Source organism: Agelaius tricolor, unplaced genomic scaffold, assembly GCF_023055355.1.
Source record: "Agelaius tricolor isolate 1412-34295 unplaced genomic scaffold, bAgeTri1.0.p SCAF_14, whole genome shotgun sequence".
Lineage (NCBI taxonomy): Eukaryota > Metazoa > Chordata > Aves > Passeriformes > Icteridae > Agelaius > Agelaius tricolor.
In genome coordinates this window covers 1,875,734-1,893,868 of record NW_027269274.1, presented here as the reverse complement: position 1 = coordinate 1,893,868, position 18,135 = coordinate 1,875,734, and the positions used below count along the sequence as shown (strand labels likewise).

Below are 18,135 nucleotides of genomic sequence, written 5' to 3'. Positions count from 1 at the left end.
AGTCATTAAAGGCACTTCATCTCCATAATAATGGAAATCCTGCCTCGGAGGCCTGACTGAGTCAAAATGATGTTGGGGGCCTGACTCCAGAAGGTAAATTTTATATAGGAGCTAGCACAGGTGTAGATGCATAGGGTCTGCTTCCCCTGCCGGTCTTCCCTCTTCTCTCAGGTCTTGTTTTGGGCCTAGGCAAAGGGGTTTTTATTTTTCATGCCATAGTGGCAACAATTCTATTTATTATTCCTCCCAGAGTGAGATAGGAACATTTCCCAGAGGTGAAGCTGTAGCATTGTGTGGCTCAAGAGCAGATTCACATTTCTGTGTTCCCCCACAGCTTCCCACTTCTCCCTTTTCCTTGGCTCCCCAACAGCAAAAAAAGTGCAGAAAAAGCAAGAAAACTTTTATTTAAAATATGTACACAAGAGTTTTAATTCCTAATGTTCTCCTAGAGCTATTGGAAGTCATATTTACCCTGCCACCAGACACGTGCTCAGGCTGGGAGAGAAAAATAATTGTACTTTTAAGCCCCAAAACAAATTCTCCTCTCATTCTTCTTCATGTAAAGCCCCTACATCATTAAAGCTGTTTCTTTTCCAGAAATGTACAGTGCCTGCATTGTTTATACAGTTTAATTGCAAGGAAAGAAATGCGTAAAAAAACAAATTATGTTCTGTGCTGGTAGCAAAGAATATGAAAGTGTCCAATTAAACAACCATTCCCTGTGAGTTGTGTAGTAGCAACATCTGTTATCTTAATTAAACAAGTTTCTGTACAGAGGGACCCTCTTGGTGCCCTTTGTTGGAGCAGGATCTGACCCAGGTACCCCAGGCACGCTCAGGATCCTCATGGAAATCCTCCCAGCTGCTCCCATTGTCTGGCAGTGCTGATGAGCCCTGGGATGTGTGAGCTTGCACAGCCACGGTGCTTACAGCAGGAACATTGTTCTTTTTTTGGAGCTGAAAGGCAACAAAGGCACAGGAAAGCAGCACATGGTGCCATTTTCCCAGTGAGCTCAGCCATGGAAGTGTTTGGAGTGTAGGGAGTGCCTGGATAACTCACAGTGGGGACAGAGAACTGTCACAGACACATTGTATGAAAAATCCTTTCCTTAGGATCTTTGCTCCTGAGAAGCTGAGAGGCCTCAGGAACAAAATGTAAACAGTAATTATCTGCTGCTGTGGAATGCAACAGGTGCATCTGGGATTGGGCTCATGTGGTTGTTTCTAATTAATGGCCAATCACAGCCCAGCTGGCTTGGACTCTCTGGTCAGTCACAAGATTTTATCATCATTCTTTCTGTTCCTTGCTAGCCTTCTGATGAAATCCTTTCTTCTATTCTTTTAGTATCGTTATAATATATCATTTTCTTTTAATATAATATGTATCATAAAATAACAAATCAGCCTTCTGAAACATGGAGTCAAGATTCTCATCTCTTCCCTCATCCTGGGACCCCTGTGAACACCACCACAGAGAACTGCACCCCCAGACAGCTGCTGTGATTTGTCACCCAAACTGGCTGCTCTGCTCCAAGATTTCAGTAATTTGGGTCCAGATTTTCCCAGGTATTTCACTGTTCTCTCCACCACAGCCTGGAGTCAGGACAGTCCAGGAGGATAATTCGGTTTGCAGAGCTGTGAATCCCAGAAAGGTTTGGTTTGGAAGAGACCTTAAAACTCACCCTGGTGTGGATGCCATGGGCAGGGACACCTGGGTGCTCCAAGCCCCATCCAACCTGGCCTTGGACATTTCCAGGGATGTGGCAGCCACAGCTGGTGTCCTGCACAGGAGGTGAGGGCTGGAGACTGGGAGGGAGCAGCAGGAATGGGACAGGGAGCAGCAGGAATGGGACAGGGAGCAGCAGCAATGTTCACCCTGCCCTCAGTGAACACCCAACGGAAGGAAGGAAGGAAGGAAGGAAGGACAGGAAGGAAGGACAGGACAACAGGCAGCTGGAGCTGGAAAGCCTCTTGGATATGTTAATTCACACCTGTGCCTCCAGGCTCATTAATTTGTTTGTAAAGAAGAAGATCATCCAATGCAGCTGCTTTGGAGAGGAGCTGAGGGGACACCGAGCTGCCCCCTCCTTAGTCCCCTGGAGCCATTGGGAGCCACCAGGCAAAGCTGAAGCAGTGAATCCCTTCTCCAGGAGCTGGAGTGATTCTGGCCAAGGAAAAGCAGAAAACTCTCACCTGATTTTTTTTTTTTTTTTTTTTGCTGTCCTCTGCACTTCAAAGCTGTCCAGTAAGTCTGGTCTCCCTGAAAGAGTTCAGACATGGTTTTCTCCAGAGTTCACATCCTCAGGGCCTCCTCACAAAGGTTGTCCAGTTATGGACCCCCTCCTATAGATGTTCTTTTATAACAGGAATTTTAATGTATCCATGTTGATGCTGCATCATTCTGAGGAGGAAAAATGGTAAAATTGAACAAGAAAAGCTTCTCTCCCATTCTTCCAGCATGTCTTGAGTACAAGAAGTTGTATGAATTCCAGTTTTATATTTGTTGCCTCAAACTTCCTAATTAGTGCTTAATTACTTTAAACAGCCAGAAAGAAAATGGCAAGAGGACAGACAGCACATCTTTCCCAGGCTGGTGCCAGGGTACAAACCATGGTGATATTTTTATCCTGATTACTTGAGAGATGAATTGCCAGCAGCGTCTTTTGGACACACAGCCTAGTGACACTTCAGCAGAAAAGAAAACCTCAAAGGATGCTTCCCATCATTGCTTCACATTAATTGTGTTGACTCTTTGTATTTTTTTTTTTTTTTTTTACATAAAGCACCTGTGCAATTTCTTGAAGGCAGACAGGTAACCAAAGCATCAATAACTTGTCGGGTTTTCATTACATCCTGCCCAGGCAAGATGAAAAATGACACCCTGCAAATGGCTTTCTGAAGTTTGTCCATCATTCATCTCACTTTGCAAAGACTGTGGCAGAGATGGCTCTACTTCATTGCAACATCTGAAATAACTGACTTGCCCACTTATTTTAACCAATTTGCTGTAGAAAGAGAATGAAATGAACCAGGAAGCCACTGGATTTGGTGGTCAGGAGTCTTGGAAAGCCATTGTCCCTGCTGGCCTCCTGTTCATAAGCTGTTTGCCAGCAGGAGCTGGTTTTAGCTCTGTGCTGATCTGGAAGTGCCCAAGGCCAGGCTGGATTGGGATTTGGAGCAGCCTGGTCTATGGAAGGTGTCCCTGCCCATGGCAGGGATGAGCTTTAGGGTCCCTCCCACCCCAACCCATCCTGATTCTATGATCACACCATGTTTTAGCACTGAAAGTGGTGGAGAGTCCCCATCCCTGGAGGATTAAAAGGATGTGGCACTTGGGGACAGGGGTCAGTGGTGGCCTTGGCAGTGCCAGGTTAACAGTTGGACTCAGTGTTCTTAGAGGGCATTACCTAAAAATTATTTCATTTTTTATAACTGTTTCCAGCTAAAGCTTACTAGAGAAGGATAAGAGACTTGTGTAGAACCCAGGTTTGGTGCTGGTTTATTTTGTGTGCATCAGTAACTAGGCTGATCCCCAAAATCTCCATTTCTCCCATCTGCTCTTGTAGAAGCAGGAGCTGATTTCGGTTTGCAGCCGCAAACTGAGGAGCGCAGTCCCAGCCTCTGCCAAGCTCCAGCTGGAACGAGCCTGTCCCTCACGCTGTGCCTCAGCCTCCTGCAACATCAGCAATCTGTTCCTGTTTCCCCAGCAGATCATTTGCAGCGTGGTGTTGCTGTAGGGCTCCGTGAGACACGTGTAGGACACCACTGCTGCCTGTGCTGCTGCTGCAGCCGGCTCAGAACCGGGCTGGGGCCAAGCCCCCAGGGCTGCTGCGCCCCAAGGGCTCAGGGCAAGTCAAAGGGCTTTCACCTGATGCTTGTGGGTTAATTTGAAAAGCTCTTTAAAATTTTAAGAGCTCTGCTTGCAGAGGTGGAGCGGGTGAAGGATCCAGAGCTCTGTCCCAGAGGCATCTGACCTCCAGAGCACAGCGAGATGTGTCCTGTTCAAAGAGGATGAAGATATCCTTAGGAGAAACGTGTCACAGGGGCCAAGAGAAATCAGCAGGCTTTCACCTGGTGCTTGTGTACTCATTTTAAAAGCAGAGCTCTGCCTGTAGAGGTGGAGAGGGTGAAGCATCCAGAGCTCTGTCCCAGAGGCATCTGACCTGTGGAGTGCAGCCAGACGTGTCCTGTGTTGACATCCTTAAACACAGGAGGAAGATATCCTTAAGAGAAACCTGTCACAAGGGGTCAAGAGAACTCATCAGGCTTTCACCTTGCTGCTTGTGGATTAATTTTAAAAGCAGCATTCTGCTTGCAGTGGTGGAGGGGGAGAAGGATCCAGAGCTCTGTCCCTGAGGGATCCAACCTCTGGATTGCAGCCAGATGTGTCCCGTGCTGACATCCTTAAAAGAAATGTGTCACTTGCTGCTGTTCCTGCTGGAGGTCTCTCAAGGTTGTACGATTATTAAATTCATCTCTGGGTGCTGAACACACAGGTACAGGTTGTTCCTCCCTCAGTGCAAAGCTGCTCCAGGAAGGAGCCGGTCCCTCCCCACAGGAGGAGGGAGCAGGACGGGGTTTGCTCCGTGGTGAGTACACCCCACAGCCACTGCTTCCCAAAGAAATGCCTGTCATCAGCCTCCTGAATGCAGCTTGGAGCTGATGTGCAGCTTCCTGCTTGTCCTCCAGCTGATAATGATTTTAGTATGTCTGTAGCATTTTGAAGGAAAAATTATTATCAGATGTTTCTTCTCTTGGGTGTTCTTATGGTGAAGAGCAAGCAAGCAATGATTTTACAGTTAGGGCCATACTTTGAGATGCACTTTTAGAATCCAAGGAAATCATTACATGTCTAAAGGGGAAGAAGGATTCCTAATGAACATTTCAGACTTGGTGATATTTTTGATGGCTATTCAAGCATCATTTTGAAATCGTGTAAATGTGTCCCGGGATCTCACAAACCTGTTAATGTCCATTACAAGCCGAGTGCGTAATTTCTCTTTGTACTTTGGGCATTTTTTGTTGGAACCAGAGGGAAAGATGTGTTATCTTTGAAAGGCTGTGCCTTTGGGCTTGAATTTGGGTGGTATCAGCTGGAACAAATAAGCTGAGAATGCATTTGCTGCCTCTGCTGAGATCTCACGAATGCTCCCAGAAACCCTTTGTGTCAGCAGCTGAGGCACTGAAAATCTTGCATGGATGTTTTTTTTCTCATAAGAGAATAATTTTTATGAGCTCCAGTGGAGTTCCCTTTGATTGTCATGCTCCACAAACCTCCACAGTGGTTGCTGTAGGTAGAGGGTGGTGGCTTGTCCTTTTCAGGAATGCATTGTTGGCGTGGGTGCCTGGATGTGCACTCCAAACACGATTCCTTGGATTTCCACTGTCCCTCTCTGTGGACTAGAAGTCATTTAATTCCCATGCCTTGGGCTATAGCCAGTGCCCTGGAAGAATGAGCACAGCAAATATTTCACTGAACATTAGATGGAGTGAAAGCAGGAGTGGCTTTGCTGCTGCCCAGACAGGATTTTCCTCGCTTGCAAGCGCGGGAGGACGCATGTGGAGAGCTGTGTCTCTGCTGGCTAATTGTGGAGAAAGGGAGGGCTCAGCTTTTCATGAAGTGCTTTTCAGTGTATTTTGTTCCTCCACTGCCACCAGAAGAGCTGGTCCAGGTCCTGAGCCCTTTGTTTGGAGAGTGGAGCACGCCTGTCCCTCGCGGTGCCATCGCAGCTTTCATGGTTTATCAGTCAGCTTTGTCTGTAAAATGAACTGCCAGCTGGAGGGGCTGTGTCAAAAGGGCCATTTCCCTGGGGGATGGTCTTCATTTCCCACCAAAATCAATGGAAAATTGGCTCTTTGCACCAGACCCTTCTGGACTTGCAGAATCTTCCCGTATCAAATTGCCACTGCCTCGCATCTCAGGAATGAAAGCTGTTGTAAAAACAAAGCTTTGCTTTACTCAAATCTGCTTGCTCAAATATTTATTTGGATGGCATGAGCTTTCTGACTGTATTTATTTTAATTTTGTGTGTAGTAAAAAAAAAGAGTGCTTGGAGAGAGAAGGCAAAAAGGTTTCTATTATTTGAAATTCTCCACAGCCCCCTCGCTCCCTTCAGGGTCCCTCACAGTTCTTGTGTTTGGTTTTCATTTGTTTCCTCCTGTTATCAGCATCCCTAAAGAAAGATATTTTCCAGAGAACTGTTCTTCTTAGATAACCTGGGGATATTTTTGTATTTGAATTATTACTCCAGGCATCTCTGAACAATCTACATGAAGTCTCTAATAGCTGTAAATGCTCCCTTCTTTTCCTCCTGCCTCCCTGCTCCATCAGGATGAGGTTCTGTCACTTCAGACTTGTCTTAAAAATGTACAGACCAAAGGGAAGATGATGACAAACCACAGCTTTTGTGTTTATAGATATTAATAATGGCTGGATGCAGCATTATTGCCTTGGACTGCTCTGTCACCACAGATACACAATTGGTGGAAAAAGAAAATAGTGGGCAAATGTAGGATGCCAGATCTGTGGTTTAAGCTGATGCTGAATTCAGTGGCAGTGTGCTGTTGGATGTTTCCAAAGGGGCCACTGCTATAATACCAAAACTAGTTATCTGAGTAAATGATGTTCTTTTTTCTTTCTATTTAGAATATTATTGACAGATTTTTATGATAAGTCAGTACTAAAAGAGGGAGAGTGACTTTTTCCACGGACAGACAGTGCCAGGACAAGGGGGAATGGCTTCCCACATTGGGAAGTGGGAGATGTTCTACTGAACTCAATGCAACAGGATTTTCCCTCAGTTTATTTGGAGCAAATATAGCTCTTACCTGAAAATTAATTATAGGGGGGTTGCTGTTAAGAGGCCTGTCAGCTGTCATGGATAAGGCAGGAGTTATCTACTGCTGCCTTCACTGAGAGAGAGACGTGCACTAAATTAAATGGGCTTGGACAGAGGCTCTAAATTATCTCAGGCTCTCCTGTGAACCATGAAAAGACAGGTCCTCACAGACAGATAAACACTGCAGCAGCTCTGGGTGAGGCACAGCCAGCAGGGCAAGAAGGTGCAGGTGTGTGGGAGGCTGCGTGCACAGCAGGAGAGTCCACTCCGTTGGGAGTTTGGATGGAAATGGAAAACTCAAATGGAAAACTCATGGTGCTCCAGCACAGGGATCATCCTGCCTTCCCCTTGGATTGACCTGACAGCTGTGGAGCAGACCCAGCTTGTCCCCTCCTTGCTCAGGTTGGTGTTTTGAGCCCTCAGCATGTGCTGGTGTCCCACCCTGGTGCTGGTGTCCCTTTGTCCCCCCTGTTCAGAAACATCTGGAGTGACAGGATGAGGATGAAGCCCTGCCTGCTGAGGGGGTGCTGAGGGTTTGGGCTGGCATTGGTGAAGGGTGAGAGAGCAGATTGTGCTGCAGGATGTGGCTCTGAGGAGGCAAAAATGTTGCAAAAAAAGAGGTGAATTTAGTGTGGGAGAAAGGTTTTTCTAGAGTCTCCTTAGGTGATGCCTCCACAGGGCACAAGTCATTCACCTTCCAGTGGGGTTTACTGGGCAAAATCAGGTTTTCTGTGTTCACTTGACTTAGAGCAGAAAAAATAAAACCCATACCAGGAAGCAAAGCTCATTGAGAGAACAGGGGGAGCCTGAAGTGCTCCTGTGGCATGGCAGGGGCTGGGTGGGGTTTAGGGTCAGGGCTCTCCCCCTGTGCACAATCAGAGCTGGGAGCCCCAGGAGCCTGGCTTTGGCCTCGGGGTGTTTTATTGGAGCTGAAGGGAACAGAAAGCTCTGGCCTGGCTGTGAGTTATTTATGCAACACAAAGGTTGGAGTCACACCTGGGGACAACATCCCAGGGCCACAGGAGTTATTTGTTATTACCCTGAGCCAGCCCATTCTCCAAGTGATGAGCAGATACTACTTGTGAGCTGTGTCCCTGATTGTGGGTGAGCTGTGCTCTGAGCAGTAAAACCCGTGAGGATTTATAAACTTCACTGCTTACCCAAAATAGCCTAATGGCCAGTACCACATCCCTGAGATCATTTTAATAACCCCCACTGCGTGGCAAGCATTGTTTAAATGGTGATAAACAGCTACAAAGATGTCTGATAGAAATAGAAATAATTTGATAAATAATGCAATTGCCCGGAGTTGTGGCATGAGGCAAAGTTGCTGTCAGGCTAAAAATTGCTCCAGATATTCCTGCCAAGGAACTCTGGGAAAAGAGGGAACAAATACAGTGCTGAGACTGCAGTCAGGGCTGCCTGGTGCTTCTGCTTTCTTCTCTGCCTCCAGCCCCCCAGCCCAGGCACAGCAAACAATAGGCCATTCATCATGTCAGCTGAAATACACTGTTTTTCACAGGTTCATTTAACCTAAATCCTCTCTCAGAAGACGGATTATCTCTTAGAAGAACTCTGGCACCAGTGTCTCTTTTCAATAGCCACGTCACCACTGCCACAAAGGCTGTACATGAAGGGATCAATGGTAGTTTTATCTCAAATTGCACTCAGTGTGTGTTTCTTCCAGCTGACATTCATTTAAATGCTTGCTCTAAGACATCTTTTCTCCCTGTAATAGAAAAAGGATCGGACATCCTAAGCATTGTTTCGTGGGGGAAAAAAATATTTAAAATATTCACTTGGCTAAGCATGAAATATTTCAGCTGCATGTGTTTAATCAGGAGTGAAAGCAAGGGTAGTTATGCTTGTATTTCATAAATTAAAATGCTAAAATGATTAGATAAGAAAACAAAATACCTTACTCCATTGCAGCAGTGCTAATGAAACCATTTGAGAGGGGAAAAAAAAAAAAAGAAAGAAAAAAGTCACTTTGTAATTCTGAGCACTTTTGCTGTGAAGGAGCACAGAGCTGTGATCTGCAGTGCTGGGGCTGTGCTGGGTCCCTCGGGAAGGGGAGGCACACCCGGGCTGCCACATGCTCTGCATTTGTACTCCATTCATATTCCATTCATATTCCATTCATATTCCATTCATATTCCATTCATAGCCACACGTTTCCACCTGCTGAACAGAAAAATAGAGGGCAAGCTGTGAGGAATTCATTGAGGGATCCCTGCCGAGCCACCTGGCTGAGCAGTGCTGTGGGACTGGGAATCATTCCTGCTGGGAAATCAGGTGGGATGGGGAATCATTCCTGCTGGGAAATCAGGTGGGACTGGGAATCATTCCTGGGGACTGGGAATCATTCCTGCTGGGAAATCAGGTGGGATGGGGAATCATTCCTGGGGACTGGGAATCATTCCTGCTGGGAAGTCAAGTGGGATTGGGAATCATTCCTGCTGGGAAATCAGGAGGGATTGGGAATCATTCCTGCTGGGAAGGCCAGGGCCTGGCCCTGCTCCTCCTGCTGCCAGGGCTTACCCCTGCAAGGTCAGGTGAGCTCCAGCCACCCTGGCTCTGCAAGGTGGAAATGTGGATATGAATGGAATTCATGTGCTCCCGGACCTGGTTGCTCCTGGAGCCACACGGGTTTTCTCAAACTCCAGAGTGACCTGTTCTGGTGGATGCTCTAAGCCTGGGGTTTTAAGGGAATATTCTGTCAAAGCAGGAGGCCAGGCTGAGCAGCAGGCACATTTTGGGAGATGCAGGTGATGCAGCCAAGCCCCCAGAGGTGAGATTTCCATGGAGCTGCTTACTGACACCCAGGTTTGTGATGAGCTCTGGGACTTGGGCAGATTTCCTGATTTCCTCTTTCCCTTCTATTCCAAGTAAGGGCTTGATCTCATTTTCACAAAGTTGGTGATAAAACTCTTCCTGAGCTCAACAGGACAATTTCTATCTCCAAATGCACGTGTTACTGCCTGAGGAATATTTATCTGCTCCTGGGAGTGCTGCAGTGGGCTCCATGAACCCACCTGCCCTGCTCCATCCTGCAGGTGACACACCTGCTGCTGGGGGTTTCCACACCTGCTGCTGGGGATTTCCACACCTGCTGCTGGGGGTTTCCACACCTGCTGCTGGGGATTTCCACACCTGCTGCTGGGGATTTCCACACCTGCAGGGGATCCTGAGCTGGAGCAGCACCACCAGCTCAGAGCCCGGGGATTCTGCCCTGCTCTTCCCCCTGACGCTGCTCCAGCTCTGCCTCATTGTCAGCACCACATCCATGAGATCATTTCAGTAACCCCCACTGCATGGCAAGCATTATTTAAAGGGTGAGAAACGGCTGCAAGGATGCCATGAGCTCTCCCATCCATCTCCAGCTGCTCCTGGACACTCGGGGCTGTGCTGAGCCAGCTGTGATCCCTCTGGGATGGGGGTCCCAGCCTGCCCTGCCCTCTGGCACTGGCAGGGAATCTGCTGAAATGCAAAATACAAAGCCATAGTTAAACTAAATCACACTTTGAGGAACATTGAGTATTTGAGTACATCTGACTCATCCAGGTATGTACTAAATGTTTTAAGCTTTCCTACTGGCAGATGTCTATTTTTTCTAAGCGTTTTTTCTAAATTTAAAATTTATTTTTGTTGCCTGTTTGTCTGTACAGTGTTTCCATTGTTGCAGCATAGTGGTTTGATGACTGTGACATAATAGTTCATCAAAGAACACAGTGTAGATATTTGTAAATAAAAAGAAAACAAACAAAACAAACAAAAAATTATTTTAGAGACTAAATGCAGTTGATTCTGCAATGAGAAGCAGACTGTGGGATTAATAAAAGTGGCATGGTAAAATATGATAGAATTATCATTTTTCAGAAATATTTGAATTGTCCCTTGTGCCTGTCCTTGTCGCAGGAGCTGCTCTGGGAGCCCTGGCCCTGCCAGCTCCTTTGGGGTGCTGTGAAGTGTTCAGGGATTGCTCCCATTTGCTGCTGCAGTGGCTGGCCAAGGCTGGGGGGGGATTTTGTTTGCAGCATTTCCAAAGGTCCTTTGTCCCCAGAAGAGTTGGGATCCAAACACTGACACAGGCAGCTCTTGGTGCAGTAGAACCCAATGCTTCAGTTTAGGAAACAAGCAATGCTTTTATCTCCTAATTCCAGACGTGTCTTTGCTCTCTACGGACCTGAAATCTCCAGCTGACAGCACAGACCCCCAGATTCTCTCTTACAAATGCTGTGTCTAAAACAGATTACTTTTCTTCCTATAAGGAGGCTAAACTATCTTGAATTGTCTTTTTTTCTTTTTCTTCCTAACGGATATTTTTTTCTCTTCTTTGATTTTGCTCTGATTAGCAGTGATGTTAGCAGCAGAACAGTTCATTAACCTGTGCCAGGAGAGATTTATATATTTATTTATTGATACCCCTGCTGTTAGTAGAGACCCCAGAACATTTAATAGCAAGTCAGTAGCTCCTTTGTTGAGTTTGCAGTGGTTTAAAGAGGTGCCCACTCAGCAGCCAGCACTTTGTTTATGTGTGTGTTTATGGGAAATGTGGTTTGTTTTTATGCCTTCCCAGGCATCTGGTTAGGAAACATTTTGAGGGTGCATTTCAGAGGAGAGAGCCCACTGAGCAGTGCTTCAGTCACTTTGAACTTTGTGTCTTGGAAGAACTTTTTCACCCAAACTGCTGGAAGTTGTGGCTGAAGGGTTTGTTTGCTTTCCAGCAGTTTGAGAACTCAAACTCAAACTGAAATGAGCCTCTCATCTCGTTTAATGCAGATAGGTCTGCAAAGAAAATTTGGGAATTAGCAATATCAGTGAGAGGCCTTCCTCCCCTCTCAACTAACTGTGACAAATTTCCAAGTGTTCAAATAATTATGTTAACTTTTAGCACATTGGATTCAGATTAGAGGACAAAACATTCGCTGTAGAAAAGCAGCTTCAGCAAAAAGAGCCACATAACCATAAGGCCTCCTAATCAATGAGTCACAGAGAGGTTTTAATGGTCTGATTTATTTGGAAAAAATCAGTTAACTTGTACAGTTATCAGTCACTTTTAATGCTGCTCGTTTTCAGGAGTTTGGAGGGAGGTGCTGAGAGACCAGATGAGAATTAAACATCCCTGGGGCTCTCTGGGGCAGGGCTTTGGAGAGCCCAGGGCAGGTCCCTCCTGAGCTCTTTGCAAACCTGCCTGGGGTTAAAGGATGTCCGTGGGCTCAGGGTAAAGCCTGGGAGCGCAGCCTCAGCTTAGGAAGGGAAGGAAATAAAGGCAGCACACCCTGAGATGTGCCAAAGCTGGATTGTCTGGCCTGATCCAAAGGGGTCCCCAGGGCTTTCCAGTCCTCATCACCTGAAAACCAGCCTGACACTGGCAATAAAGACAAGGGAGAAGGAAAGCAATAGCAGGAGAAAGACAGAGACAGAAAAGGCATTAGAATTTGAAATTAAATCTGGCCTCATCAACAGACACAATTAAAATGATCCATGGAAGAGATAAGCCAGTAAATAGCTTGCAGCCATATGGCTGAAAATAAAGCGTAAATAACTAAAAATAAAACCTCAACTGTACAGAAATAATCTAAAACTCCACTTTGTCTGGGTTTCCTGGGGTGACAGAAGTGTGGAGGGAGGGAAGGAGGGCAGAGCCTGGTGGGGCAGTGCTGGAGCACAATGCTGAGCTTGGCCTGGTTTGCACTGATTGGAATTTTAATGCTTGCCAAGGGCACCTTGAGCTTTCAGGAAGGTCCCATTGTTCCTGAAGACCTGGAATTGATGAGAGCAGGAAGCCATTCCCGGGGAGCTGCTGAGGTCCTTTCCTCCTGATTTCTCAGTCCACTTGTGCAGAGCTCTGCTGGCATTAAGGATGCAGGAAGGCTTCTTTGTTTTAGTGAAATTGGGAAATAATTGAGCAGGACAAGGCAGGAATTAATACAAGATTTTCCATGCAGCTCTGCAAGTGGGTGAAGCTGAGAAAGCAGATTGTTCTGCAGGATGTGGTTCTGAGGAGACAAAAGTGGTGTGAAAAGAAGTGATTTTAGTGTGGGAGAAAGGTTTTTATGGAGTCTCCTTAGGTGATGCCTCCACAGGGCACAAGTCATTCACGTTCCAATGGGATTTACTGGGCAAAATCAGGTTTTCTGTGTTCACTGACTTAGAGCAGAAAAAATAAAAACCCATACCAGGAAGCAAAGCTCATTGAGAGAACAGGGAGCTCCTGTGAAATAGAACAAGGAGGATGGGGAATAGGGGTGGGGAATCACCCAGGAATTAACATTCCATGCCCACCTGCCTGCTGCCCTCCAGAGACTGCAGAACCCCCCCTGCTCAGGGGGGGACGTGCAGGTGAGCAGAGCATGGGGGTGAAACAGGACATTGGAACCTGCTGCAGACAAAGCCCTGAGTGACACACACAGGCACAGAGGTGGGGAAAAGCCATTATCCTGCTGGGCAACCTCAGAAATGGGGACACTGCTCCAACACATCTCCCTGCACCGTGAGGCAGCAGCGCCGAGGCTCCCACGGAGCCAGGGCTGGGCTGGGGCTGCCATGGAGGGAGAGAGAGAGAGGGGTGAGCATCACAGCACAGACTGTGGGAAAAACCTCCACCAGCTGCTGATGTGGGACTGAAAGCTGCCCTGGAGTGAGGACACGGAGAACTCGTGTAAAGGATGCGGTCAGGATTTATGGAGCGCGTCCGTGGAGTCGTGCATCATCTCCCAGGGCAGGGCTGGCTGCTGCTGCACCACCATCATTAGTGCACACTCAGAAGGAACAAACTGCTATTGGTGGACTTCATTTTTAATTTTTATTTTTAATTTTTTTATTTTTAATTTTTTATTTTTATTTTTTATTTTTAATTTTTTAATTTTTGTTTTTTTTATTTTTGAGTTTTTATTTTTATTTTTAATTTTAATTTTTAATTTTTAATTTTTATTTTTAATTTTTATTTTTAATTTTTTAATTTTTTAAATTTTTTAATTTTTAATTTTTTTTAATTTTTTACTTTTAATTTTTCTTTTTAATTTTTTATTTCTAATTTTTATTTTTTATTTTTTTAATTTTAAAAAAAATTTATTTTTAATTTTTATTTATAAAGGACATTTGCTTATTTTGTTTTTTTTTTCTCACTGCTACTATTATACTATTATTCTCCCCATACGATACTATTATTGCCCTACAACCTGATTATAAAGGGAATTCCAGTGAGGCAACTAATAAATAAAACAAAAATCAGCAGTTTGGAAAGAAATACTCAGGGATTGTCCTTGCTGCAGAACCTGGAGCCTGAGTGCTGCCTTTTGTTTGATCACTGAGATACAAAGATCCTCACTTGCATTTTGTACCTTTTAAACCAACCTTAGCCAAAAGAAACACAGGCTGAAGCTTTGGTTTTGTGAAGGCTTTAAAAAAAATAAATAAAAAGGGGAACTAAAGCTGCTGTGCTGCTGTCCTTGCAGAATCACAGTCCTGGACGATGGGAGCCTGCGCATCATCAACGTCACCAAGGCGGACGCGGGGAGCTACACCTGCATAGCCACCAACCACTTTGGGACAGCCAGCAGCACGGGCAGCCTGGTGGTGAAAGGTGACTAAAACCCTTCCTGTTGGGGCTGCCTGGGGCACAGGCTCCTGCTTGTTTTCATTATTCCTCCTCCAGGGCTGAGTTTCAGCGTTTCAGGAATGCCGGGTTTTTATTCATGTTCTGTCAAATGTTGTTTGCAAAAGTAGAGGCTGTGATTTGACCAAGATATTTAAAGGAATAATCTGACAAAGTTATTTAATTTGATAAGCAATGAGAGGAGCTGACAAATGTGTTGAATTAATTTTTGCCATGCCTGATGAGTAGTCCAGTGTCTGATTAATTATTATAGGCCATGAACATAAAGATTATTACCCTTACCCTCTATCTCGTTCTTCTTTGGGGAAAAATCTGTATTGGAGAGCAAATCAAGAAACATTGATTACAAAGTGATAAATCAATCAAAAAGCTCTAATGCTGTCAGTTTTCATTCTCCCACACATTTGCAGTGATGGATCATAGTCAGAGGCTGTCCTTGTCAGCTGTGTCTGTGGTACACAGATAATACTTTAAATGTTTCAATGTGGGTTTTAATCCATGGTTTTTTATAGCTGGAACATATCAACATATCCAGAGGTCCCTTCTAACCCCAACCAGTCTGGGATTTTCTGAACCTGCAAAGGGAAGCATTTGGACCCCAACAATTCTTCAAGTTTGGGGTTGTTTTGAGTCCTTTGTGAGGCATTTGCCCACGTTGGTCCCTGAAAACAAGAACAGAGAGGACCAGAGTTAGGTTTCTCTAGGAGCTGATTCTCTTTTTTCCTAATCTGGGTTGTCCTAAGAGGCACCTGCAGCAAACAGCCAGGAAAGGGCTGCTCAGGGAACAACAACATAAAAGACTTTATCCATTATCAAAATTATGGAAGGGACCTTAAAACCCATCCTGTCCCACCCCCTGCCATGGCAGGGACGCCTTCCACTGCCCCAGGGTGCTCCAAGCCCCAGTGTCCAACCTGTCCTTGAACACCTCCAGGGACCCAGGGCCATGCCCTGGGCATCCTGTGATCAGCCTCTGTCAGTCCCAGAGCAAAACTGGGGAGCAAAATGGTAAATCCAGCCCCAGTCCCCCTCCCCAGGGACAGCAGCAGGGTGGGGTTCCAGCCCCAGTCCCTTCTCCAGGGTGGGATTCCAGCCCCAGTCCCTTCCCCAGTTCCCCAGGGACAGCAGCAGGGTGGGGTTCCAGCTGCCCAGCTCCAGCTTGCCCACAGCTGGGGCTGTCCTGGTTTCCCACCTGCTGCAAGACCCCAGGGGGAAAATCAGGAGCTGCAGTTCAGGGATTGCTTCTCCCACCATAAAAAAGCCAATGGTTGGAGGCAGCAGTGACCAGGCTCTGTTATTCCATGGTTTTGTAGCTTCTCCTCCCTCCCTCCCAGTGCTCAAGGAATATCCTGCAGCTCCCAGGACAGCCTCAGCATTGCTGTACCTGATCTCTGCCTTTCTGGGCTCCACAAATCACTCTTCTTCCCACAGAGGTGATAAAGGATTAGTGAGGGTCTTTTCCCCCTCAGTGCTCTGTTTTGACTCCATTCCATTTGCATTAATGGCAGTGACACATGTGCATGAAGCACAGAATAAACTCTCCAGCCTGAGATGTGGATATTAGCAGCAAACTGAGAAATGCAATTTCGAAATCTGGCCCATAAAAAGTATAAAAGAGCAGAAACTATTCTGAACTCCAAATGAACTGTGTAAAATATTGTATTATAGAGTGAAATGCTTGAGTCTCTCTGCCCTAAGTAAAACATGTGTGAGTTTGGACAGAAATATGAGTGAATTCCTTATTTTAACTCAGTTTTGTGGTGTACAAAAAGACTAATTTAACAGCTGGTGTGGTTCTTGACCTTAAGGTATGCTTGCATTCTTTTCTAACTCCTCTTATGTCATTGACTAAAAAACTGTGAAGGCCAAGACATTTTTTCTAACCTTCCTGTGTTCCTCCATTAATATTGCAGGCTATCATTTTTTTTTTTTAATTTCCTTTCTCAGGGAGAGATGCCTACAGTGTCAGAGACAGTGTAGGCAAGGATGGGAGTGGGAGAGGAATATGTTACACCAGAAGCAAGGAGCTTAAAATAACTCCCTGGCAAACAACCAGAGAGGGATGAATAAATATTCATTTTATGCATGAGTAGACAGTTTAAAAAATATCAAATCCTGACAGGTGCCCATAGGGCTGGGCATTAACATTCTGTTGTCAGGCTGGGTGAACCCCAGTGGTTTTCTGGACCAGTGCTCTTGTGCTTTGGGTTTGTTCTGTTGTCTGGTGCTAAATGAGAACCTCTTGGCCTCCAAGACCTGAAATCTTAGAAACTTGCTTGTACAGTTTGACCTTTAAATTAAACAGCAGGATTGAGTTTGTAAGGCTGGAGAAGCAGCTCCTTCCCAGGCAGTGTTCAGAGCGCTGTAAAACATGGTGTGTGTTTCCATGTATTATAGAAATATTAATTTTCCATCTTGTTCCCTCAATTTTTCCTGTACTTGAGGCTAAATGTTCCATTCTTGCAACACACAGAAAGATGAGAGGCTGCCTGAGCACCAGGGGGATTAAATGACAAACAGAGCAAACAGGCAGAGGCTGTACAATAGGAGTTCATTTGTGTTTAATGCAGGGAGAGGAGCAGGGAGCTGCTGCAATAAAGGCTGGGGATGTGGGGAGCAGCAGGAGAGGCTGCAGCAGGGCTGGGGGGGAGCCCCATCCCATCCCAACCCAGCTGGGTTCATAAAAATCAGGGGAGCAGCTGAGCCCCGTGTGCTCCTCTCATGGGTTGAGAAGGTCCCTGGCGTGCAGGATGTGCTCCCAGCAGGCTCAATAAATGGCTTTTACTTCAGCAAAAATAAAAAAAACTTCTTGCTTTGGGGACTGGAGGTGAGTAGCTCCTGGTCCCAGTGCTGGCACCCCTTCCCAAACACCTGCTTTTTGTGGGCTCAGCTGGAAATCCATCTAAAGACATAGATTTTTATATATATAAATATAAATAAAAATATAAATATAAATAAATATATAAATATAAATATATAAACTCATAGTTTTAAATATAAATATATAAATACATAGTTTTATATATAAATATATATGTAAATATAAATATATATCTAAATACATAGATATATATAAATATAAATATATATATGTAAGTATAAATATATATCTAAATACATCAAACCTTATATATATATAAATAAATATTATATATTTATAAATAAATATATACATATTTATATAAAATAAATATATATTTATATTATATTTATATTATATAGATATATATAAATAAATATTATATATGTAAATATAAATATCTATCTAAAGACATAGCTATATATAAATATATATATATATATATAAAAATATATATATAAAGACATAGATTTAAGTACATTTCAATTGAAACTGATCTCTGACTGCTTGGTGGGGTTGGTGCCTGCCTGCTCCCCTTGGGGAGTGCAGCAATTCCAGTCCCGTTGGTGCATCCCTGACAGGGGCAGTTTCCAGTGGCTTTATTTGCCTCTTTAATTATGATGCACCTTTAACATTTTCCTGCTGCTGTGAGCTCCTCTCATTTGGGCTGTCATGGGAGGGCTCAAGGCAGTAAAAGCAGGAGAACTTTTGCTGCTGGAATCTGTAGCACTTCAGCAGGAAAAGAACACAAAGATAATGTCAGGAGGTTATTTTTTCCTCACGCTTGAATAGACTGATGGTCTTGATTTTGTCCAG

At 45.0% G+C, this 18,135-nt stretch overlaps 1 protein-coding gene across 3 annotated transcripts in view; it reads left to right on the top strand.

Annotated features, from left to right (window-relative positions):
• Positions 1–18,135, top strand: part of LOC139595743 (contactin-4) — a 275,452-nt gene that overhangs the window by 226,605 nt on the left and 30,712 nt on the right. For all 3 annotated transcript variants that reach the window (XM_071439314.1, XM_071439313.1, XM_071439312.1), the window contains one exon: positions 14,299–14,426. In XM_071439314.1, coding sequence (XP_071295415.1) covers positions 14,299–14,426 — 128 coding nt within the window. The remainder of the gene's footprint in view (positions 1–14,298; positions 14,427–18,135) is intronic.